This window comes from Apostichopus japonicus, chromosome 3 (assembly GCF_037975245.1).
Source record: "Apostichopus japonicus isolate 1M-3 chromosome 3, ASM3797524v1, whole genome shotgun sequence".
NCBI classification, from domain to species: Eukaryota; Metazoa; Echinodermata; class Holothuroidea; order Aspidochirotida; family Stichopodidae; genus Apostichopus; species Apostichopus japonicus.
This window is the reverse complement of record NC_092563.1, coordinates 5,012,336-5,037,420: the sequence shown is the minus strand read 5'-3', so window position 1 is coordinate 5,037,420 and position 25,085 is coordinate 5,012,336. Positions and strand designations below refer to the sequence as shown.

Sequence of the window (25,085 nt, the reverse complement as noted above, 5' to 3'; positions counted from 1 at the left end):
GTTTACCAACCTGCCTGAACATGTTCGCTCACAGTAGCATATAGCTGATTACATAGGTTTACGTACATGTACATGGAATAGCCTGCTTGCGCAAAGTACCAGAGACTATGTCAACTTGTCGTACGACTGCATTGTTTTGGCTGTTAATCTGTCCATTACAGTATCGGAATAACGTAGACTTAACGACAAGGAATTGGTCAATTTTTTCGTGAATTTTCTCTGTGGAATCAGATCCTTCATCGATTTTTCAAAATAAAAATGTTTATTTACCGGTAACGTTAATGTGGCTTGCCTAACGTTACTTCTGCTATGGCTCACAGTTACCCTAAATAAGCCTAGCCCTAGCATAATCTAGCATTGCATCACTTACTTATTTTACTAGCCTAAGTCTAGCTAGGTAGTGCTATAGTAATACTAATACTAATGGCTCGTATTTCGTAACACAGCTTTGAGTATGAAAGATATAATAGAAGTCGATGTTGTAATAACAAACATACGACTGTAGCAGTACCGCTAAATTACAAGCCAACTAGGCTAGCCAGACAGCACTGAACTAGCCTAACATCAATCCCCTTTCTTTGACTGGTGTGGAAACCAGCAGTCTGTGCAGTTTAGCTTTACCTAAGCCTAGCATTTGTTAGGCTAGGCCTATGACTCAAGTTTTTGAGAGTTCAAAGATATGTGAAATGGAGATCCAAGCGACAGACAAGCAGCAATTTGACGATCTTTGTCGAGAACTGAATTTAGATGATGCTACAGCCAAGAAAGCGTGGGATTCATATGAGACCATCTCAGTCAACTATACCTTAGAGGTAAGATATAATTCACAGTATAAGCCTTAGGAAGTTAGGGTAGTGTAAAACAAGTTGTAACTATCCCCAATATCGGTTTGGCCGATATCCAATATTTCAGTCCTAATATTGGCCCGGTACATAAAGTATCAAAATTGTAATCGGCTGTGATTATTATCATTTGCACAACTGCACTTAAGTATAACTCTCATTTACCGAATCACTTTAGTAAATTTTTAAAAAGAAAATTTGTATGTATTCTATAGCACTAATGTTAGCCCTAACCTCCTTTTAAATGAACAATCATATTCCCTACCAAGTTGATATGCATTATTGGGGGGAGGGGGGGGGGGGACACAAGCCTATCCTTCCTGTTGTATGATTTGTTTTTCTATTTGACCAACTACATTCCACACTTAGGCTGTTGTCATATGGAGCCATGAATTTCTTGAAAAAATTATTAAAATATGACATCGTGCAATGAATAAAACTGTAGAAAAGACATGAGCTTATCCTATCTAAGAAATTTTGCTACCCCTTGTGGTTACCCTGCATTACCAAAATGAAAACATTTTCTTCAATTTGTTTAAATTTATTTAAAAAAAAAATTGTATGTGTTTCGTGTTTGAAATGTTCGTTAAGCAACCGGCGAAAAATTGTGATATGCAAACTTGATTTTGAAAATCAATTGTCGCCAATGAGGCTAAATTTTGTTGATACCGATACGCTGCCACTATTACAAATATAGGCCCATATCGATATCGCAAACGATTATCGGCCCAACACTAGTTTAGGCTTTGTAATATTCTAAGCCAATACTGACCACGCTGTACTTTTCTTTAGCCCAGCTCAGTTTCATTAGCCTAATTCCACTTCCAAACATGCTTGCATAGGCCTAACTCAGAATTTGTTAGCCAAGGCCTACATAGGCCTAGGGATAGCATGGCCTAACTACATAGTTGGCAATCTCACTTAAATAAAAGTTAATGCCATGATTATGCCATGCCAAGTTAATGCCATGATTAATGCCATCATATTACGGTTACTGTATACACAAATCATAACAGTAGGGCATTAACTTACGTTCGTCCTCATAATCTGTATAATATACACAAATCATAACAGTAGGGCATTAACTTACATCCCCCCTCATAATATGGTAACTGTATACACAAATCAAAAAAGTAGGACCTTTTTGTCACATTTTTCGCCACGAACCAAGCACATACTGATACTAACATAGGTCTGTATATAAATATGACAGTGACCATAATAAAAAAAAAGTATGATTTAGTCAACTAATTTTGCATACGGAACACTGAAAAATCGCATTCCTTCAAACACCAGAGCTGTATAAGTTTGCACAGTGCTTTTGTGACTGGTTTGGGATTCAACTATTATACCAGATCTAGTGTGTTTCATTTGTTAATATTCTCCCCCTCCCCCCCCCCCCCTGCACGCTGTTGTGCTACTCTGGTTTTGTCTGTGGAAGTTCCCCAGCAGTGTACAACATGTGTATCAGATACTAATATTGCTTGCGGAGCCAGTTTACAGCAGAGTACTGTCAGCCTTTCTTGTTTTCCTGATGACATCACATTTCTTTTATCACTGGTGTAGGGTGATTGCCTAACATGGCTTACCTGTGCAGTTTACGCTGCCTCAAGGCAGACCATCACCCCCACCGTTTGCAACGGGACAATGGAAGGCAACTGTACGTCATTGACCAGGCTCCTGAAGTATTCAAATTTAAGGTAGGTAAATTAACTTATAAAAGGGTGGAAAATTGGCTTTCAAATCAAATTAATGCAGTATTTTAAGGTGCTTAGGCTGAAAGGCCCAAATAGTTACAGAGAATATGCAATTAAGTGAGGTTTTGTTGTTTTTAGCGATATTCCAATTAGTTATTTCAATTTTTTAGGGTTGTGACTACAAAGTTTTCATGCATCTTAGGCAATATGGCTTCTTCTTTATTTTTTTTTAAGCCCTGCATCCAAATTGGAATCGACCTACGTAGCTGTTGGGAAATCACATTCCCCATGAGTTTAAATGATGCATGTTTCAATCAATCAGGTCTCCAAACTTCAGGCTGTTTTGAATAATTGGCAAAATGCCAGTATATTTTGCCATTTGCCAGTACTTGTGCACACTTTTCCGTCAGCAGACATAAATATCAAGACAAGATTAAGTCCGGCAATAATCGTCAGTAAAAGAAAGTAAAAAAACAAACATGCTATTTCCGTACCTAGGGTAATCCCTATATCACTGCTCATTATCAGCAGCTATTTTTGGGCTGTATTACACAGTCACTGATGTGTGTCATTCAGGATAATGTCAGTGTGAACTTGATTTTAGATTAACCAGTAGTTTTTTTAAGCACTTACTGCAAATTTTTAGCAAGTGGTCAAAATTTATTAGATTCTAGGACAATCTAATGTTTGTTGTTACTGCACATAATTAGATGTTTTGATATCAAAAACTTATCAAGGAAGTTTAGGGTACACTGAAAGGGCTAATTGATCCAGTATTTGGATTTATTTTTGTGTAGCAGTTTTGAAGTCTCTTATAAAGAAAAACAAAGTATTGTTCCTGTTTGAAAAACTGCAATTGGTCATTGTTCTTTTACAGCCATATTGACCATTTTGCATTGTGTTACTGGATATGTTACTCCATGCTGAATTGCTGATTGGTCAGGGCATAGTATGAGGTACAGTATTGCATAGCACTGCACTGCTACACAACTGTATTGATGAGTAATGTGTGTTTGTACTCAAAGCCAACCATAGTAGTTGATGTACAGTGTGTTAGGGAGAAAAAAACAGCAAAAACTGAAAGCTGTTAATACAACACAAATTGTAAACACAGAAATCCCTGGTAGTGTTTTTGTCAGTTTTCTTTAATTAACATAGGAACCCATATTTTTAAAGGAAATTTTGTAGCCCTACAAATGATTCAACGATGGGGTAACGGGTTCCTGTCTCTCGTCTTTTCAGTCTTGTCCAGTTTTTCTCCAAGATGAAGAATTGGTCAGACATGGCGAATTTACCGCGGAACGTCTGCGATAAAGTGGACAGGCTCGAGCGGAACTTTGCCGTCTCGACGGTCATCTTCAGGAAATTTGAACCGATCTTCAAGAGCATCTTTAATTTCAAGTCAGAGGACCCGAGACCGCCCAGAAGCCGCAAGCAGAGGTAAACAGTTTAATTCCGTATGTACAGAGAATCCAGGGCTAGGCTAAACCGAGGGCACTGACTACTGTACAAATTGATGCCCCTATGCCCCATACCGGTTGCCTTAATTTCTCAGAAAAAAGTCTGCACTGGCAGAGAAGCATCAATTGTCATGCTCCTTCAGTTAAATTGCCTTCTAAGGTGCCCTCATAATTCATCCGATCGTAAAGCATTAAAAAAATATCAGACTAAATCACAATTCAGAGTTGGTCAGAAAAGTGCAACAGTTTTTTTTTCCTCGGCAGGAAAACGAAACAACAGCTGCAGGAAACATAAAGATTTAAATCAAACAGTTTAGACACAATCTCGTGAATGTTCCCGCTTTTCTGTCATTTCTATTCTCACGCTGTGAAAGAAAAATAAATTCCGAATTCGAATATTTGAAAGTTGCCTCGGTGCGGCCCTGCGGTTCCATCGAAAGTCCAAGACAAATTTTGAACTTGCCTTAAAGGCATTGCTCTGCCCTTCTTGATCATGAACAAAAGCCGTCATAATTTTGCACGATTTTCTAACATTTAGTTCTTTTAGTTCATTTATTTAATCTGGTTCACTGTTCTTCTCGATGATTGTACCATCAATCTAGTGTTCATTCACTTTTTTTTTTTTCTTGTTTCTAACTTCAAGCCAAATAACCCAATTCAAGAAGAAAAAAAAAAACAGGGAGATTAAAGTCAAATGTCGACATATGAGGCAAGAATGCGAGAAAACCCAAGAGTTATCCCGACTTTACAGACTTAACTGAAATCACTTTCTACAAATTTATCGAGTTGTCACATATTATTGTAAGTGCTTTTTGTGCCTGATACATACTGTACGTCAGTCAGAATGCCTTAAAAACCTTGTGCTTTTCGAAAAAGTCAAATTGTGGGCTTGTGAACGGCTTTGTGTGTCAGAACCGTACAATTTTTAATATTCAATATTTTTATTCTCATTCTCTTTTCTTCAGACGGCCACCGTGTTCTTACTCTGAAGTATTTGCGTTCTGCTGGGATTTATTTGTGCTGGCTAAAGGTAAGATTAATTTTCTAAAAGTTGATGCATTCTTGGTTGTAATACATCTGGGTGAATATGGAGGTTGGGGGAGGGGGGGGGGGGGAGGGTACTATAATTGTACAAACCCATCCATCATTGTTCTTCTTTGTGATTGAGATAATAGTCATGAACAACTTCCTCAAACAGCTTTGAAAAACTTCAAATGTGCAGGATTTGCATAGCAAAGTTGCTAGTGTTTATCTTGTGTACAGTTTTATGAAACATTAATATTAATAAGGTTCTTTGTGTAACACTTAAAAAAAAAAAACATTTTGAGAGCTGAATAAAGCCTGCGGTACTTGAAGTTAAAGAATTTATATAGTAAAACCCTTCAAAAGTACAGTTTTGACAGATCCAATGTTGTATATCTATGTAACATGTAGTTTGTTCTCCATGAGTGTTGTTAATATGTAATATGTAATATCTTCACGAAAGGAATGTAAACAAAAACAAAACCACTTGAGGCAAACAGAACGATAATTTGCATTTTTTTCGATGACTCAGTGCCAATGTTTGCCAAGATACATTTCTATGCAAGTTAAGGAAATGCTTAGTACTTTACATGTTGTGATAATGTCGTCAATTGTACACACCAGGTTACGATATCTCTCTGTGGAAATAACCTTTGTAACAAAATAAAATAGCCTTAAAATTTCTTAGTGAACTATTAATGTGACTTCACTGTGTTTATTTTCAGGATGTTTTTTTGTTGAAAGCCCAGAACATTCTCCTTCAAAGAGATGCAGCAATATATAATAAAACATTGTTACAAGACCATCCAAAAAATTGTCACCTTTTCTTTAAAAACAATTTTCACAGTACAAGTTTGATCATTTTCTTGTCAAGTTGTGTAAATTCAGCACAAACCAAAAACATCTGTATAAAAGTTAATCCTATCAGATGAAAAATGAAATAATAAAGCTGAATTTTTTACTTGATTCTTCGCAGGTAACTTTCCAGCAATTAGTGATGACTTGGTGAACTCATATCACCTTCTTCTTTGCTGTGTGGACCTCCTCTTTGCCAACGCGGTGATTGCGCGCAGGAAAAACTTGCTTCGTGCAGAGTTTGAAGGTAATTAAATGTATAAGGTTTTAGGTCTGTAAACTGAGGAACAAAATGTTGGAAAATGGAAGTCACTAAAGAATAATAATCTTTAAACTAGAGCTTGTTTTTTGTTGTTTCACTTAGTTCAATGTATTACCTCTTATAGCAGGTGAATGAGAGAGTGGGGCGGGGGGGGGGGGGGGAGTTGTTTGAGCCACTTGACTGTTGAAATTTAGTGACCTGTTGACAGAACTGGAGCTTGATTTGAGAGATATAAAAGTGTAACTTGCAATGTTTTCTACAAAACGTTTTTGCTGCATGTATGTTTAATGTAAGTACAACACAAAAGTGTATGTTTAATGTAATACGACACTTAAATGTTACCACACAAAACATTGCACGTTTAATCTAACTTGACAAATCTCCGTTTTGAAGTGACCATGCCTTTGAATGTCCTTAAAGATTATCTAACACAAGAAACCTTTTCTCCCATATGGAAACATTTTATGCATGAACACTAAAAATGTTAAGCTTTTTTTTTTTAATTTTTTTTCAGTTTTTGTTTTTGTTTTTAAAATTAGTTTTAAGTTGCATGGCATAAATTTTCTTAAATCTGTTTGTCTCCCGTCTACCCGCAGGCCTCCCTCCCGGGTTCCTCACAGACAGTATGGACCTTCAGAATGATAGTCCACCGTGTATCATCGACCACCTCTGTAGCGTCTTCGAGGGTCTAGTCTTAGAAGCCAAACAGATCAAGGAACACTTCTGGAAACCTTACCTTGACAAGAAATTTGACACTCGAGTACGTCTGTCTCCTGTCTGTCTGTCTATCTGTCTGTCTGTTAGTTTTATAGTCGATGGTAGATTTGATTAAGCTTTCAATGTTTGGGAGTCTAGTTCCTATTCATGATGCCAGGAGTAACCCAGTGGGGTCACTTTGACAAACTTGAAAAAAAAAAAAAATTCGAGGCAAATTTGAACAAGTTTTCGGCGTGTTTAGTTGCTTTGTTTCTTTTGTAATACGTAAGAGAAGAATTACTGTACACTTAGCTTCAAAAGACTCATTCCTTACCTTATCGAAAATATTCAAGATGAAATCTATTTATGGAGAACGATATTCCCTCGTTTCAATTTTTTTAAATTTTTTTTATTGTTCCTAATAGGATTTACACGGTAACAGAGAAAACCTCTCTGGACTTTTGGATCCTAATAATTTCGAAAACAATTGGTAAGCAGCTATTCATATCTTCTTTCGGTCTTACAGTTTGATACAAGTTAGGCTAATGTAGGCCTTAGTGATGAATCATAAATAACATTTGCTGTCATTTTCATTTGAGAGGTAGGATTCCTCAAAGATTACTGTTATGATACTAACACATCATTGGAAGCAGTCGATATGCACGCTTAGAGCAAGGTTACAATGCAACCAAGATATATTTACTACTAATATCTCTAAAATTTTAATATTGTTTTTGTTGATACTGGAGTCTGAAAGAATCTGTGGAAGTGCTGATCAATATAACTCTGCCATCTCTCACTCTCTCTCTCCTCTTTTTTTTACGTCAGCAAAAATATAAGGCGTGAGTACGACGAGTACGTACTCAAGAAAGGGGACTTTGACGAGCGTGTCTTCCTGGAGGAAGATGCCCACAAACAAATCGGTACGCCGTCCAAAAGAGACGGAGCGGATCGCAACATGTCCGACGAAGTTAGTGCCAGAAGAGCTCTGAAATTAGAAAAGGTAAGTCCATTCAAAAACTGTCATTTATGGAAATGCAATATATATATATATTAGTGCCGTGCCGTTTACACGTTTAAACGTGTAAAAACAAACGAAACATCATTTAATAAAACCTGATGAATGTTTAAACGAAACTATGATATCAACTGAAAATTAAATTATTGGCAAATATAGCGTATCAATTCCCGTGTTTATTTTGTCTACTACGCGAAATAACAACACAGCTTAAGATCAGTCGAATCATAAACCCAGAACGTAATGCCACTATTATTACCTGATGTATCCGGCGATATGAATGGCTTGTATGCACTACATTTCTGATGTACAAATGACAGGTTACTCGGCGCTAATAGACTTTCTACCGGCTTAAATGGCGTGCACACTGCTTGTGCTAAGCTTTTTGTAACAGATTTTTTAATATGGGCATGAATAGCTTGCGCTCTGCAACGCTGTAATCCTTTTGTGAAAACTTTCTGATTCGCTGCACAAGTGTACTTTCTATAGGGCCGACAGTGGCGGCGCAGATAATCCAGTCAATGCATGTTTGATCGAAATGATTACAATCCCTGTCCATCGCGTTGAACTCTCCCACCACACAATACCGGGTCGAATACTCGACTTGGTAATAGTTGTTCAAATACATGATCAAAGGAAATGTACCAAAATGCGATCGGTTATCTTTGATGTAATTGAAATAACTCCTATAAAATCCCAGGTTTTTTCATAGCAGATATCATTTTGTTGATAACTTCTTACCGTGCAACAAGCTTTTGACCATCTTCACTATACGTTATTTTCTAGCATTTGAGTGATAGCTTATACTAGTTAAACTTTTTAACTTAAATATTCTTCAAACTGAAAATCAGTATACATTATGTCCAAGTATTTATTGAGTGTTTTGCCTGTGGACTTTTTTAACTTTGAAATTCTTGAAGCAGAGATCACTTTTTAAGTTCTTTCATTTGAAGTTATATTTGACCTACTATATTAGACTATTTAAGAAAAGTTATAAAAAAAACTTTCAATCATTCGTCATGCCACAAAAGCAAAGTTTGGTTTGGAAGAGCTTTGAACTAGTTAGCAAAGATTTAGTAAAGTGCACTTACAAGGGTGGATCTACAGGGACTATGTTAAACCACTGGAAATGGGTGCATAGCATAAGTGAGAATAGTGGAAATGAAAAAGGACAAACTAAACTTTTATTTCGACCTATTCCAAAGGACTATGACCCTGCCAAAACAAATGAAATAACACATCAATTGGCCTTGATGGTTGCAAAGGATGGCCTGCCTCTAAGTTTTGTTGATGGCAAGGGCTTTTCAAATTTTATGGCCTCAGTTCTTCCTGGATACAAAGTTCCTTACAGGAAAACCATCACAGCAACTTTAAATGGAAATTTTATTAAAAAGCGGAACATTGTGCAAAAGGAACTCAACGCATGCCCGGTTGTTGCTCTTACAACAGACTGTTGGACATCCCGAGTATGCGAGGGTTACATGACTGTAACTAGTGTTTGCACGGGTTATCCGGGTACCCGCCCGACGCAATACTACCCGGTTCCCAATTTATTACCCGAATCCTACGCAAAGTGTGATTTAAAAAAAAAAAAAATTGCAAACCTACGGTTAGGCAGATTTCCCATTGACTTAGTGTGGTGTTAGGCTAATATATGTGGTCGAAGATAACAGCAATAACGAAGGTACCCGCCCGACGCGATATTACCCGGTTCCTAATTTATAACTCGAAATCCTACGCAAAGTGTGATTTAAAAAAAAAATGCAAACCGATGGCTAGGCAGATTTCCCAGTGACTTGAGTGTGGTGTTAGGCTACCATGTGGTTTAAGATAACAGCCATAACGAAAGTATTCCATGGATATCTTATAACTGCGTCACAATTTCAGCTAATAAAAAATGGTAGATGCTAGATTACCCCATTGACTTAGTGTGGTGTTAGGCAACCATGTGGTCGAACGTAACAGCAATAATGAATGTTTTCCATGGATATCTTATAACTGCGTCACAATTTCAGCGAATAAGCAGATGGTTAGGCTTAGCTAGATTTCTCATGCATTGACTTAGTGTGGTGTTAGGCTAACATGTGGAAGAAATTATTATTTATTCATTCGTTTATTTCATAGAAGGAAAGGCTGACAAGGAATTTTACGACTTGTTTATGGATTATTGACGGGATAACTAAAAAATAATAATCGAAAGTGGCTTTTTACTAATCGTGTATGCCAAATGCGATCAAATTGCGCGAATCGCGTAATATCGCGGCTAATGCGAACCCTGGGCCTGCATAATACTGTAGATAGTAGTAGTAACAACTGAGCTAAAGGGATATTTTATGGTCTGATCCAATAGACGTGGAGAGCAAGCATAAGCAGCGGCGGCAGTGCGATGTTAACAACATTACTACTAATTAGTAGCATGGAGGTAAAACAGAGTAATGTTAATTATATTAAGTATATAATTAACAAGTTTTTGACAGAAAAAAAGCAAATAGAAATTATTGAGGAAGGTTTTATACCTTACCTTACACATACGTTTTTGAACATGAAAACATTGTCAGTAGAGAATATAATTCATGTATTATAGCATCCAATATGTAATTTCTTGAAAATCGTGATACACGAGGGAAAACAATTTTTTCCGGGTACCCGGATACCCGATGGGTAACGGCTCTCGGGTACCCGGTTCCCGATTTTTGGACCCGTGTAAACACTAACTGTAACCACGCATGGCTTTACTAAAAAGTGGGATTTAGTAGATCGTGTTTCAGATACTAGTATTTTGGAGGATAACATGGATACCGAGGTTGTGCGACACACAGCAGTCAATCTTGGGGCCAAGTTGGAGAGCGTTGTTCAAAGTTGGAACATTGAACATGTGATAGCTGTGGTGCATGACAATGCATCAAATGTGAAGGACATTGGCGAGCAAGTTAATGCTCAGGATATTGGATGCTCCGCCCATACTTTACAGTTATGTATAACTAGTGGACTTAAATCACATCCAGCCATTTCAAAATTATTGCATGGTTTTGAGATTTGATTGTTCGCGAACTCGCGAGCAAGCGCTAATCAATAATTCTAGAATGTTCTAGGAGAGGGCGTTATCACGAAATCAAAATCGCGGCCGTGATAGACATGTACATGTTATTTTGCAATAAATGAAAATGATTGTATAGAAGTTTATGGCGCCAAAAGAACTTGCGGTATCGGGGTAGGAGGGGGAGCTGGGAAAGATACATAATTTAATGAACAATCGGGATGTATATAAAAAGAAGGTATTGTTTTTTATTATTGCACTTATAACTTGGGTAAAACAGACTGATGATAATTATGCTTTAAAAATATAGTTATAGCACTTCGGTTGATGGATCTTTGTGTTTCGCCATTTTGCCGATTTTCGCGAACGTTTAAACGAACGAAAATTCGGCCGTTTAAACGTTTAGGTCTTTGAACGAAAACTCACAGCCCTAATATATATATATATGTATATATATATATATATATATATATATATATATGTATATATATATATATATAGGTATGTCAATGCCAAACAGTTTGTCGACAAAATATTCCACACTGATAGTTGAAACAAGAAATAATGGTGTCATCGCATATTAGCAATAACCCCCCCCCTGCCTTGGCTAGGGTGACCCAAGGGAAGGGTGGGCAAAGCCCTTAGAGCAAATGACAGTTTAGCTCTTGTTCAAACTTTTAGCTGTAACAATGTGAAATGTAACAATTTTTATTGCAGGAAAAGCTTGCAGGATCACAAATTATGTAGTTTTGGATTTTCAACAAGAATGTTTTTTTTTTGATCATGTTTTATGGGGGTTTCCTTCATCTGTTTTGCTTCCAGCATCCTCAAAACTTCATCCCTCAAACTCCTCTGACCAACCGTCGTTATCTGAAGGAGAAGGAGATCCGCATCACCCCGGTGTCCACAGCGACGCAGATAGTGAGCAGACTGCAGGCGTTGCTCTCTGGTCAGAAAAGCTCTCCGAGTGAGGAACTTTCCAGCATGTTCCAGAAATGCAAGGAGAACCCTTCAGAGACAATCCTCGCAAGGGTCAAAGAAATGGGACAGACATTTTGTGAGAAATATACACAAGTGAGTGAAATTATCAGTCCACAAGGTGTGTACCCTAGAAGACACGATGTGTGTCTTGAATTTATCCAGCGACTGGTGTAACTTGCTGTGCTGACTTTGAGACGATACTTCTACCTCCATGTGTCATAGTCCAAGAAAGGCTGGAGTGCTTGTGTCATTTCTATAGCCAATCTGTGGGGCTTTTACAAGATTCAAGAATTGTAAATACGCTTAATCTCTGGTATGCTTCTTCAAGGCTGATCTTTTGATGATGACGTCATCCCCTCAGTGCAGGCTGAAATGTTAATCATTTAATCCGTCATTTTATAAATTCTGATAAAATCAACCGAGACATGTTCTGTTCGCTTCATATTTAACAGGATGTGTAAAAGTAAGTTGGCCTAACGTTTCGATCCTAGCAAGATCTTCTTCAAAGGCTAAATGACAAGTAACAGTAACAGAAGGGACAAAAACACGCACAGAATACAGACAGGTTAATGAGCATGGTGAACACAAAGAGATAGATGTAAGGGGATTAGTAGACAAGGGATGGAGAGAAGAAAGAAAGAAACCAGCAGGGGAAGAGTAGAGGTAGGAGATAAACAGTGGAGGGACAATGAGAGGATTAAGGGAAGGGGGTAAGGAATAAACAAAGAGGTAAACGACAAGACAGTACTGGCGAGTTAGAGATGTTCCATAGATACCCGATTCCTCACCATAGGACACTGTGGATGCCCATAGCGTCTTGACGTACGTGTTTGGTAAACTTGCATGTTCGGACGGTTCTAACACAGTTGCAAAAGTTTGCTGTAATACTTGAAAGACAGAGCAAGCTTAATATAGCTGTCTCGTAATGGGATTACGACTTCAACATTTTTCATATATGTTTTTGATATACATGTTTTGTTTTTTTTTGGCTTTTTACTCAGCCTTCAGACCATGGCACAGGATCACCGATGGACTTCGCTAAGCGACGCCTTTCCCTTGCTGAGAGCCTCTACTACAGTGTCTTGGAAAAGATTACGAAAAATGAAATACAAAGACTGTCCGAAAGTCAAGACTTATCGGTGAGTGACGGCCTAAGGGTGGGAGGGGGGGTCAGCTATTTTCATCCTGAATTGAAAATCCCATACAAAGCTGAAAATTATCTCCTGACCACCTGCCCCTCCCCCCCCCAAACCTGTCATTGGGAAATGTCAATTTTCCACACATTTTCATTGCCAATGTTGAAAATTACAGTAAAGCATTGATTTATGGTGTGAGTTGTGGAAAGTACTTGGATACCAAAATGAGTCTGGCTGCCGTGAAATATATATTTAAGCCTGATATTATTACCTCTGTTTAACCTCATCCACTGCCACCACCCAACCCCCCCCCCTCCCCTCATTGGACGATTATTGTCTGAATATGTAATCATGTTTTTGTTGCCAAGTACAAAATGTTGAGTCACTTTGCCATTAAATTGATCCATGCCTTTGCTTTCCCTCTCACAGGGCTTACTCGGTCACGAAACATTTCACAGCTGTTTGTTTGCCTGCTGTCTGGAGATTATCATCTTTGCTTACAATTCACAGAGGTAAGGACAAACTCAACAAATAAACCAACTGGAAACCTTGAGTTGATGGCGATATTTTAAGACATCTCAGTGATTTTAGCATAATTTATGAAAACACGGAACAGCTTGTGGTATTACACTTCACACGGTATACTAATTCAGATTTTCCTTTACAACTGTAGTGTGGATTTGTTTCTAACACGAACAGCACCATTTAAGTTTATTCTGTTGAAGCAAATGACTCCTCCACCGTTAACCCTCACCCACCACAAGCCTTTATTTCATCAATTTTGTGCTAAACATTTTAAAGAATGTTGTTGATGCTTCTTGCCTGGTTAACTGAGACACCTGAGACTGCTGTTTGAATTAAATTTTCCCAACTTGACATTATTTTCTGTTTTTTTTTTTTTATACAGAGTATTTCCGTGGATACTGGAAGTGTTCAACCTGCATGGCTACTACTTTTATAGAGTGATAGAGCTCTTGTTGAGGGCCGAAGATGGACTGCCAAGGGACATTGTGAAACACCTCAATAGGGTGAGCCAACCATTGTGTTACAAAAAAGACTTCTTAAGCCACTAAATTGGTTTGCTGGCCGTGTACCTCATTTTAGTTTGGATATTTCTTAAATTAAAGGGCAGTTTTAGATAGCATGCATGCACGCACATGGGAGTGGGGCTAATGGATTGTTGCTGGCCAGTGCTGACCCCGGTAAATGCTGAAGCATCTAGCTTTACACCAACAGCAAAGCTCTCAGGTTCAAAAAATCTGATTTGTTTCCCTTTCAGGTTACAGACTTCCTGTTTGTTCCCTTTTGGTCAATATTTATCATTACACCAAAAATTTAGAGGCCTATTTTTTTGGGGGGGGGGGGGGGGCATTGCCAACATTATATTTTCAGCTGTTTGAATATTCTTGTACTTTCACAAGAAATACACAAAAAAAAGTAAAATTTTCCTCTATTCCTTCGTATTATTCTCAATCGGCAGACCGAAGAAATGATCCTACAGGAGAAAGCTTGGGCGGGCGACTCGCCCCTCTGGCAAGCCCTAGAGGATTGTGACAGGGAGGTACCGATGTGCGCCGACTGCACCCCTCCAAACCAAGTCGAAGCTGCCTCGCCCACTCAGGGATCGGTCATGCCCCAGACGATGATGTCCCCGATGCGACACCCGAGAATACAGGAACTGTCTGGCCCCCTGCACAACAAAGGTATGCATGCCCATAGAGGGCCCTTTTCTACGAAATTATCAAACTTGGGGTTCTACTTTTGGTGGATATTCCGATGCGAGACTCAGGAAAAGACGGAGTGGAATCCGTCATTCCATATCTGCTTGATATTTTAATAAATGTGTTTTTTTTCTTTCTGATAGTTTTGATGTGTATGATATTGTAAATCCAGGATATTACAATGTGATTTAAAAACCCTCTTTTTTCTTCTTCTCTTTTTGGGATTCCTCGTGTAATTTCAGTCTCCCCTTACATCTGAAAACAATCCAGCATGTGTCAACTTTCCAGAAAGAACTCAAGACCTTCTTATTCATGAATGCGTATCCATTTGTTTAATAACTGTTATGTCCATTTTGGGTACTTTGCTCCTGCAGCGCTTCTGAGCAGTTTTTTTTAACTGAATAAAAGTGCTTTACAAATTCTTATATTATTATGATTAATTTCTCAGATCCTTTATCGTCGCCTGCATCTGCCCGTGACAGGTTCAGTTCCCCAGCTCCAGGCTCGGCCAAGAGGAGGCTTTTCTCGGACGAAACCTCCCCAGCATCAACATCGTCCTCATTGACACTGCCTTCCACTGAGCCAGTGACCATTGTCTCAAATACCAGTAAGCACTAATTGTTTTTAACACGCTTAACGTTCTTAATTTTTCTTGTTTTTTCCGCGTACGGTTTTGAAAGTCATCGTGGCAGTCAGTGTAATGTAATGCTAACCCCTGAAATACCTTGAAACGTTTTATCCAGTACATTAACTCATTTTTTATGCTCTTAATTTCATTTCATTGATTGTTACATTTTATGCCGTTGTCAATTTTGAATGTCCTTTTATCCTTTTCTTATATTGCCACCTTATTGTTCACGTTTGTATTCTTATTATGATTATTTTATTTTTATTCTACTTTTAGCTTGTGTAATTTCAGGGCCTTGGGGAGATTAACTCTAACCGAATTTACCCTTTAATGTTAATTAAATAAATAATGAACAATGTTTTGTAATCTATTATCATTTAAAAAAAAAATTATGAACCTCACACTTTTCTTATTTTGTTGACAGAAGTTCATAGCAAACCCGTTAGTACAGCCAGCTTGCCATGCAGTCCCGCTAGTAATAATAACAACGTCACAACAACGGCATCGGCACCAACAACGCCAGTTAAAACACAGACCGTCATCTTGACAATAAAAGGTAGGCTATATTTAATGCAACTCATTCAAGAAAGGAAGGAGTTAAGCCACCTGAACAAAAAAATATCATGTTTTCTTCTTAAGTCTGCCAAAATTGAACAATTAATGATAAAATATGGCAAAAACTCCTTTGAGAGTTGCAAAGGAAGGAGGAGAAAGAAACAATAACAAACTACCAAACAAAATTGTGTTTTGAATCATGATAGTTAAGTTAATATTCGATAAGTTTTGATGCAAGAACTTAACAAATGATCTTTGTATGATTTTTGTTGCTGGAATAGTCAATGTTGTTGCCATAAAAAGGAAAATATCGTCACATTAGTCTTCAAGTTTTCACATCATTTTTTTGGGGGGTAACTGTTTGTTAATGCTTTGTTTTACGTTTCTTTGTATGGCTGTGACATTTTCAGATAAAGATGGGAACATAAGAACTATTCATAGTCCTATTCGAATAGCTGAACCCGGTCAGAAGCTCCTGTTGGTCACAACGGGGGGACAACAGGGCGGTTCAACCACCGTGATACCTCAGTCAAAAGGAGGCGACACCCTACCCACAGAGACGGTAACCCAGCAACAAACCTTATCATCGTCATACATTAAACCAAAGAGGACCGGATCATTGGGAATGTTTTTTAGAAAGGTAAAAAGTGTTCCTCAAAGGCATATTAAAAGGGGAAATCATAGAAAAGACAAAAATATTCCATATTCGTAGGTCCAAGGATGGACTAGTTGTTCCTCGGATAATCGTGTTTCTGTTACTTGACGCAAAATTTTAATCTTTATACCTTGTATGCTGAAAGAAATGTGCAGCACTTTATGTGGTCCTTGTCCCTTGCCCAATATGCATATGTATTTATACATATATGTATGTATATATGTATATATTTATATACATATATCTATATACCATTCATTGCAAATCATATTAGCTAATTGCCAATTCTCCACTGGTCACCCCAAGAAAAGAAACCTGGTCACCTCAACAAGAAACACTATATCCTGGCGAACTGGTGGACGTGTCCCAGGGTTTGATCAGTTTAATTAAAATGAAACAGAGGAAACACCCTTTACGCTGCATTATGTGATGTTGGTGCTTGCATGCTACACAGTTGAGGGCACATATTAGGGACCAGACCATACATCAGGTCATCGGACAACAAAACCCTCAGAAGGTGACATCCTTTGAAGCTGCATTATTCGTTGAATTTGTCAACATCTGCTCGATCGTTAAAATCACATACAAGAGACTTGAAGGAGAAACCTGTTCAGTACACAAAAGTCATTACAGGAACAGATAACTTGTTGACGAAGTTGGGCGTGACATTCACAAGTTTGGAAAATATTACATTAGAACCATTACATTCAACTATGTGATGCCAAATCTATTCTGTCATGGAGTAAAACCTTATTTTCATAAATCACTAATTTGAGGTATTGCCAAATGTTTGCAACCACCTAGTTTTTTCTGAGGTTAATTAAGATTGGAGGGGTACTAAGGTCGGACGTGGATGTTACACCTCTTGGTCACAAATAACACGAGGTTTACGACGGAGATTTACGACGGAGGTTTACGATTCCAGCTTTTTCTCACTTCTAGAGTTTTTTTTTTTATATATCTTCTCCCTCAGGTATATCACGTTCTGAATATCCGTCTCCGGGACATGTGCGCCAAGCTGAGCATCAGCGAGGAGCTTAGGAGGAAGATCTGGACCTGTCTGGAGCATTGTCTGGTGAACCACATCAACATGATGAAGGACCGAAACATCGATCAGTTACTCCTCTGTTCCATCTACATCATCTGCAGAGTAAGTCAAAAGACCCAAGGGAATGACTCTCTAATTTGCCAAAAAAAATAATCCCATCAGTTTAATCCTCTCTTCCTCTCTACACCATCTGCAAGATTTCATCGATAAAATTTCCAATTTTTGTGTCGATCTTAAGTCTCAAAAAATATCTCAGTCTCAAGTTGTGTCTTTTCATCCTACAACCGACTGTAAACCATTCTGTCGGTAGGTCTAGTCTTTGTATAAGTCACTGGTAGAAGAGAAAACTGACTGCGAATTAGTTTAGGACAATTTCCTAACAACCCTTCGATTTCATCCGCATCCCATATTTTGTGACTCACAGGTGACGGATCAACCCAACTCTTTTCAAAACATTATGAAGTGTTACCGTCGTCAGCCTCAGGCAGTCAGCCACGTCTACCGCAGCGTGCTCCTCAGCAAGAACGAGTCGCCTCAGAAAGGGGGCGCTACCACCAGAAAAGAAAAGACGCTACCACAAACTCCGGAGAAACAGAAAGGTAAATAGGCAGAGATCTGTTAAGGCTTCGATGATTCCTCTCAGATGCCGCACACTCACAATAACCCCGCAAGATCTAAACAAAGTAGACAACGTGATTTTTCCTGATTGGTGTTAAGGCTTTAATGATGTATAAGGCAGTATGCTATTGTAAGGTATCTAATTCCCCCCCCCCGCCTTCTCCCCCCCCCATGAAAAAAAATATCCATATATTCCTTAGCTAAATAAGTCTTGTTCAGTTTTAAGGTCAAACTGTGCTCCGGCAGCAGCTGGTAGGGTCCAAATTTGACTTTGTTTTTCTCTGTCCACAGCCAATTTTCTTTACGAATGTCTGTGCTTGTCTCCAATGATAGTGCTGTCTGTGGTTTGTTTTTTGGATGGTCCAAACTACCTTAGAGATCATCATACCAGATGAGCATTCAATCAAACTCACTCTGAGCCACCTACTACCTCTGTATTCTATGTCAGAAGAAAATAGCTGTCATCATCTGCTATAAATTCCATTTTTTTTTTTCCTGTTTTTAACGATCATTTTTGTCATCTCTTGCACATCAATCAGGAAGAAGTCGAAGTGCAAACTTGAAAGCTGCCAGCAGTGGGCCGCCCACACCGACCAGGATGTCCGGTACGAGCTCGTCGTTTGAAAACGAGGAGAGGGGCGATCTAGTGGCATTCTACAACTCTGTAAGTTATAGAGAGGGAACTTCAAAAAACTGAAGTGTTTTACTCGCGACAAGAGTGATAAATATATACTTGCACTTTGCTACATGGTTTGGGAAATAAATCTTGTCAAAAAGCGGAATGTGGAAGTTTGCAGTATGATTTAAACCCTCCATCCAATATTAGGGAAAGATTTATTCATCCAGTATCTTATCGCAAAATGCTATGCAAAATGGTCAGATTGCTATACAGAATGCAAAGATGAATGGCAGGTTGTGTACATAGGAAACACATAGTATTGCATAGGACCCAAAGTGCAAAGAGTCTTCAAGACTACTACACAAACTTTGAACGCTAAAGTATTCCCTGAATATCTTTGAATATTCAGTTCCATTGTTAGTCTACTGCATCAAAGCTGTCGACAAAGTCGCTCGCTTTTTGTGAAGTTTTCAAGAAGGGACAATAACATTTTTTGCGTGGACCTATCACACTTCCCTAGCAGGTGGTACCCACAGCTGTTTGTAAGGTCTAAAACACTGCATTAAATTCTTCTTTCTTTTTGGGGGGATATATTTGTATGGTAAAAAATTGAAAAGCAAGTGTTACATGAATGTGAGCCAATGTTGGGTTTTGTTGATTGGGAAGATCGGGTGCTCAGTGGTCTCATGTTTAGACTTATACAAGTCTTAAAATAAAACCTTGCAGTTTATTGTCCTCAGGAGTCGTCTGATTATTATGTGACTTATTATGTGACACAGACTTATTATGTGACTTATTATGTGACACTTATTATGATTATTATGTGACACAGATAAAAATTACCTTTTGTGCAAATTTCACGCCTTCAATTAAAAGTTAGCATGCGACCCAATCTATCACTGAGTATGTTCAAAAATTAAACAGAGCGAAACAGTTTGTTTTGAATAATGTCGTCCAACGAGTATGTTGAAAACTTCAGCAAAGCGAAAGATTTTGCTTGAATAACGATCTGCTCTATCGTCCAACCAGTATGTTGAAAAATTCAGCAAAGTGAAAGATTTGCTTGAATAACGATCTGTTAAGAGTTGAACACGTATCTCACCATAGGTGACAGTCCTCTTAAGTCTATTATCAGCTAAGAGTCAAAAGTTTACCTCTGGACTATTAGTTTCAGATTTACAAACGTAGTTCTTGCTCTTATATTTTGTCTTCACAGGTGTACGTCAAACACATGAACGACTATGCCAAGAAGTTTCAGTCGGGACGGGACCCCCTGACCAGCAACCAAAACGAGCCTCCTCTGTCCCCGCTTCCTAAAATGCGGGCTCACCACACCTCTCCACGCAAAGTCTCCCGGAAGCATGAACTGTACGTGTCTCCACACAAGAAGGCTCCCAGCCACCCGGGAGTGGACAGCCCTACCACAGTCATGAGGTACATGATACAGAAAAGTCCGTCCAAGGTTGGTACTTTACAAAAACAACGTTTCATTATCTATAAGGAGTGAAACTCCTTTCTTGAAAGTTCACTGTGTATTCTGATCGTTAGCTTTGGTTAGATAAAGAAGAGTCTGTCCAAGGTTGGTACTTCACAAAAACAACGTTTGAGTTTCTTTAAGGAGTGAAATTTATTTATTATTTCTTGAAAGTTCACTGTCTTTTCTTATCCATACCTTTTGGTTCGTTCCTCCTGTGGGAAAAAAGCTCATAAATGTTTTCCACGTTGAGTGATTATGATTGATTATCAATCCCACACTTTTCAAATTCCTGTAGGTTACCGTAAGACCTCCAAAAGTAATGGGGGCACTTAGCAGTGCTAGAATACATTATTATATGGGACCCTCGTAAAGGTCCTCCATATCTCTCAAAATAGTTTTGAGATTGCTGAAAGTGACCAAAAGATCCTCAGAACTCAATCTCGAGGTCATGGATGTAGGGCTGTGCCGTTTACACGTTTAAACGTGTAAACGAACGAAACATCGTTTAAACGTTTAATAAAACCTGATGAACGTTTAAACGAAACTATGATATCAACTGAAAATTAAATTATTGGCAAAAATCGCGTATCCATTCCCGTGTTTATTTTGTCTACTACGTGAAATAAAACAACTTACGATCAGTCGAATCATAAACCGCGAAAGTAATCCTACTTTTGTCCCCCCCCCCCGATGTATCCGGCAATATGAATGGCTTAAACTTGAACGCTGTAATCCTTTGTGAAAACTTCCTGATTCGCGGCACAAGTGTACTTTATATCGAGCCGACAGCGGTGGCGCAGATAATCCAGTCAATGCATGTTCGATGGAAATGATTACAATCCCTGTCCATCACGTTGAACTCTCCGACCAGACAATACCGGGTGGAATACTCGACTTGGTAATAGTTGTTCAAATACATGATCAAAGGAAATTTATCGACTGGAGATCATAAAAAAAAAAAACTCTGAAAATCAGTAGAGAAATTACCAATTGTGTACGAAAAGTAAGTTGGTACACCTTTCAAATTTTACGAAAGATCCAGCAAAACACTTTCGAAAAATTCACGCGAAACTGGCAAATCGTGCTAAATGCAACTAATGTCATGTAAACAAGGCTCTAGTACACCCATTTATGAATAAACCGTAAGACCACATCTGGTGTTAAGCGGGGGAAAAGAAAGTATTTTCTAGAATTTCCAAAAATACGGAAAAAATGTCCTACCACAGTTAAGTGTATAGCAAATAGCCTAACCACCTCGTCTGTTACGGATCTCACGTAACTACAAAAACACAACCAATTGTATTTTGCGAACTTGACGTTTTCTACAAGAACATGGAAATAATGTTTAGCATTAGTTAATCATGCCGTGTGGCCTAAAACATATTTTATTACAAGGTTTACTTTCATAAAGATGACCATAGCTTGATATCTTAAGTGTGCTGCATGTATGAACTGTGCCTCGTGTATCATGGGGAATACCCTATGAAACGTTTCTTGGAAACGTGCCAAAAACGTTAACAAACAGGTGTTAGACAGGGGATGAGCGCGCAGTTGTTTGGCAATGTACCTGGGTAAATTCTGAGCACATATACAGTATCCTACCGTAGTATTTAAGTTAGGTTAAACCGTACTGCAGTTGTAAATTGATGTACGTTTAGTGTGCGCTATTCATTGTTCGGCTTTGCCGAACGTTTTTTGTTTCATAATATCGGAGGTTCTGTAAGTTAAACTTTTTAAAGATTGTAAAACAGATTAAATCTCTTTTCATTTTATAACATAATACAGCTACTCTAACTTGTCATTTAAAATTTTTCATCAGCTTTGTGACAATTTAAATTCAAAAAGTTGTCAGTATTTTGCATCCTCAACTGCAAATTTTTTTATCGCCAGACACGCAAAAAATTCCCTTTCCTTTTCCGGGGTCTTCGCCCCACCAGGGCCCTAGGGCGGTCCCCTGGACCCCACGCCTTTATACTCGGCGTTTTCTCGCGATATTCGTTTAAAGGAACGAAAAATCGGCCGTTTAAACGTTTAGGTCTTTAAACGAAAACTCACAGCCCTACATGGATGACTAAACTAGATAATTAAACTGTCCTTCCAGGGCTCATGATACTGATAATGGCCGTAAAAGAATTTGTAAAGGTTTCAGGAACAGATGGGGCAGGAGAGTGACGGGAGGGAGAGGGTTATACTAGAAACATTTGATGAGGCGATACATTAGCTTTTCTTCCATCTGGTGGAGAAAAGTGTCAGTGTGCAAGAGTCGATGTATGTTGTTGTGCTCTGCGGATACGGAAACAAATTCTGAGTAGAATTTTTTCTTCGGTGGTAATGACTTCATTTTGTGTAAAAGAGGTTGGATTTTTGGATGTGACTCTTGTAGGAAAAGGGTGGTTAGTTGCGTTTTACAAAGTAACGAATGCGATGCAAATTGCGTTTTTTTCTTCGAGATAAACTCCAAACTGAACGAATGTTGCAGTGTTCAAATTTTTTCAAGAATCACTGAATCCATCATCCATGTGTGCAGTCTGATAAACATCGTCTGGGACACTAAGGGCCATCTGTTTACCCCACCCAATGCCCACCTGAGGGTTAAAAAAACCGGGTGGGGTTTAGTAACCATCGTAGAGTTAACCGGTGTTGAGGTTGTACCCTTTGTATTTTGATGCTTGCAGAACCTCAACGATATCAACAGAATGCTGAGGACCAAGGAGGCAGTCCACAAGAAACGGGCCCTGCTGCAGGAAGATGGGTCCGAAAGTCCGTCCAAGAAGTCCAAACTGCTGAATAGTTCTGGTGGCAGCATCGTGGTGAAGCGGCTGCAGAATCTACAGCAGGGTACTCCAGAGGGTGTTTAATATAAATCTCTAAGAGTAAGAAGCCCAGTAAAGGTTAACTAGTTTTAGCTAGTAAAATAGAGATGGGGAAAATAGCCATTTTACCCGTTTTTTTTTATGTTTTTTTAATTTTATTTTTAATAGTACCCATTTAAGGTAATGGTGAGGAATTTAGTAGTACTTTTGCGCTACAATACCTCACGATACCTCCATAACCAGAAAATGTGAGTATAGACATCGTAAGAGGTTTCTTGTCGTTGGCTTGTACAGTTGCTATGGCTATGATAAGTATGGGAGGTTAACGGGGGGGGGGGGGGAGGGGGGAAGGTCGATGGTATTTGGGTTTAACATGTTGGTGCAGCTAGGACTACCTCATTGTACCTTGAAGTGCTTATGAATGACTTGCTTTCTTTCTAGTCTAGTGCATCCACCGTTCTTCAAATCTATTCTTTACCTTGGATCGTTGCCATATTTTTCAAACTACTACTTAAGCTAAAGAGGACATGGCAAAGAGAGCAGCGTGCTTGAGCAGTGGTGTTAAAGTCTGGTTGCAAATGGGGATGAATCGCTGTACAAATTATTCACAACTTAAAACAGTCACAAATTTGTATAATCAAAGATTGAAGAAAAAAGTTTCAAAGCAATGCAACAAAACAGGTGTTGTTGTTAGACTCATCCTGCCCCCCCCCCTCCACAGATAGAGGGAGAGAGAAGGAAGGGGTGGAGGGGTATGGTGCAGTGGAGGTACAATGACATTTCAAGTTGTCATGGTAACTGTCAGCACAATGAGAGCCCTGCATATGCTTCTCTCTGCATAATTGTGTATGTACTTGAACATCGTACCATCTAACCACTACTTAGACAGAGTTGACTAAATATATATATATTTATTCTCTTACAGTTAATTATGGAAAAAATTAAATTTTGACAGCTTTTATTTAAAAAAAAAACAAATCTTTACGTTTGTGGAGAAGAATGTTTTATGGTCCTGATGGTGTTGTAAGGTTTTCTGAAAGCTGAGAAAAACAAAACAACAAATGTATACAAGAAAAGAATACAACCACAAATGTTTGGTATTTAACCAGTAAACAACAAAAGTGTATTTAACCAGTAAACATTCTGTTCCACATCTATTTTTTTTTTTATTTATTTTTTTTTATCTTATCCAGAAATCGTGAAAAATTCTACTCGACCGAAATAAACTTGTCTATCATGTAGTTAACAGCACCATGCTAAAAGCGTCATTATTTTAAAGATGTTGTGGGTAACATGAATATTTTTTATCTGCTTTCCAGAAGTATCTCACAATGCAGAGGATATCGTTAAAAGACTGGTCCTGCGTTTACAAAATCAAGATGTAAAAATTATGAAAAAATTATGACTGACGGGAAGTATCCAAGTAGATCACAGTGAAAGGGGCTTTTGAAGTATTTTATAAGAAACTTAAAATTGTAACCATTCACTCCATTGTGTGTTCATTTACTACATATATTGTAATCCTTGCATCAATTCACTGAGTCATCTCTGTGTGGGGAAGAGACTCCTTTAATTTTCATTTTTAGTCAAGCTGTTTGCTTAAAATGGATGACTTGGGAATCATGACCGAGGTATTATAAGTTATGACACTCTGAAGAAGTTTGAAGGAATTAGCAGCTGTTTCGTGTCTGATGAGAGAAAACGACAGAATAGTATCAAATTGTATCAAATTGAACGGAGATAAAACTGGTTTTAATCGATAGAAAGAGGAGCACATTCGTCAGCGTCCTGGTGGAAAGTTACGTGAATTCAATTCCTACGTATTCCTATGTATTGTCTTTCGAGATAACAACATTTGAAGCTGACACATTTTGTACCAAAGGTGAACTTTGAAGCAAACAGGAGTGATGTCTTAGATGCACACAGAAAAATTCACTTTATACA

The 25,085-nt window shown here is 38.4% G+C and overlaps 1 protein-coding gene across 1 annotated transcript; it reads left to right on the top strand.

The window, feature by feature from the left end:
- On the top strand, positions 1 to 24,282 carry LOC139961119 (retinoblastoma-like protein 1). The gene is made up of 21 exons (XM_071960026.1): positions 1 to 812; positions 2,409 to 2,542; positions 3,782 to 3,979; positions 4,965 to 5,029; positions 5,999 to 6,124; positions 6,736 to 6,899; positions 7,261 to 7,325; positions 7,664 to 7,838; positions 11,713 to 11,964; positions 12,873 to 13,010; positions 13,437 to 13,519; positions 13,915 to 14,035; positions 14,488 to 14,710; positions 15,177 to 15,335; positions 15,781 to 15,912; positions 16,322 to 16,551; positions 17,540 to 17,716; positions 18,039 to 18,213; positions 18,772 to 18,896; positions 20,068 to 20,313; positions 23,004 to 24,282. The coding sequence occupies exons 1-21, from the start codon at positions 651 to 653 to the stop codon at positions 23,184 to 23,186; spliced, it is 3,333 nt and encodes a 1,110-aa protein (XP_071816127.1). The 5' UTR covers positions 1 to 650; the 3' UTR covers positions 23,187 to 24,282.
- Positions 24,283 to 25,085: the final 803 nt, after the last annotated feature.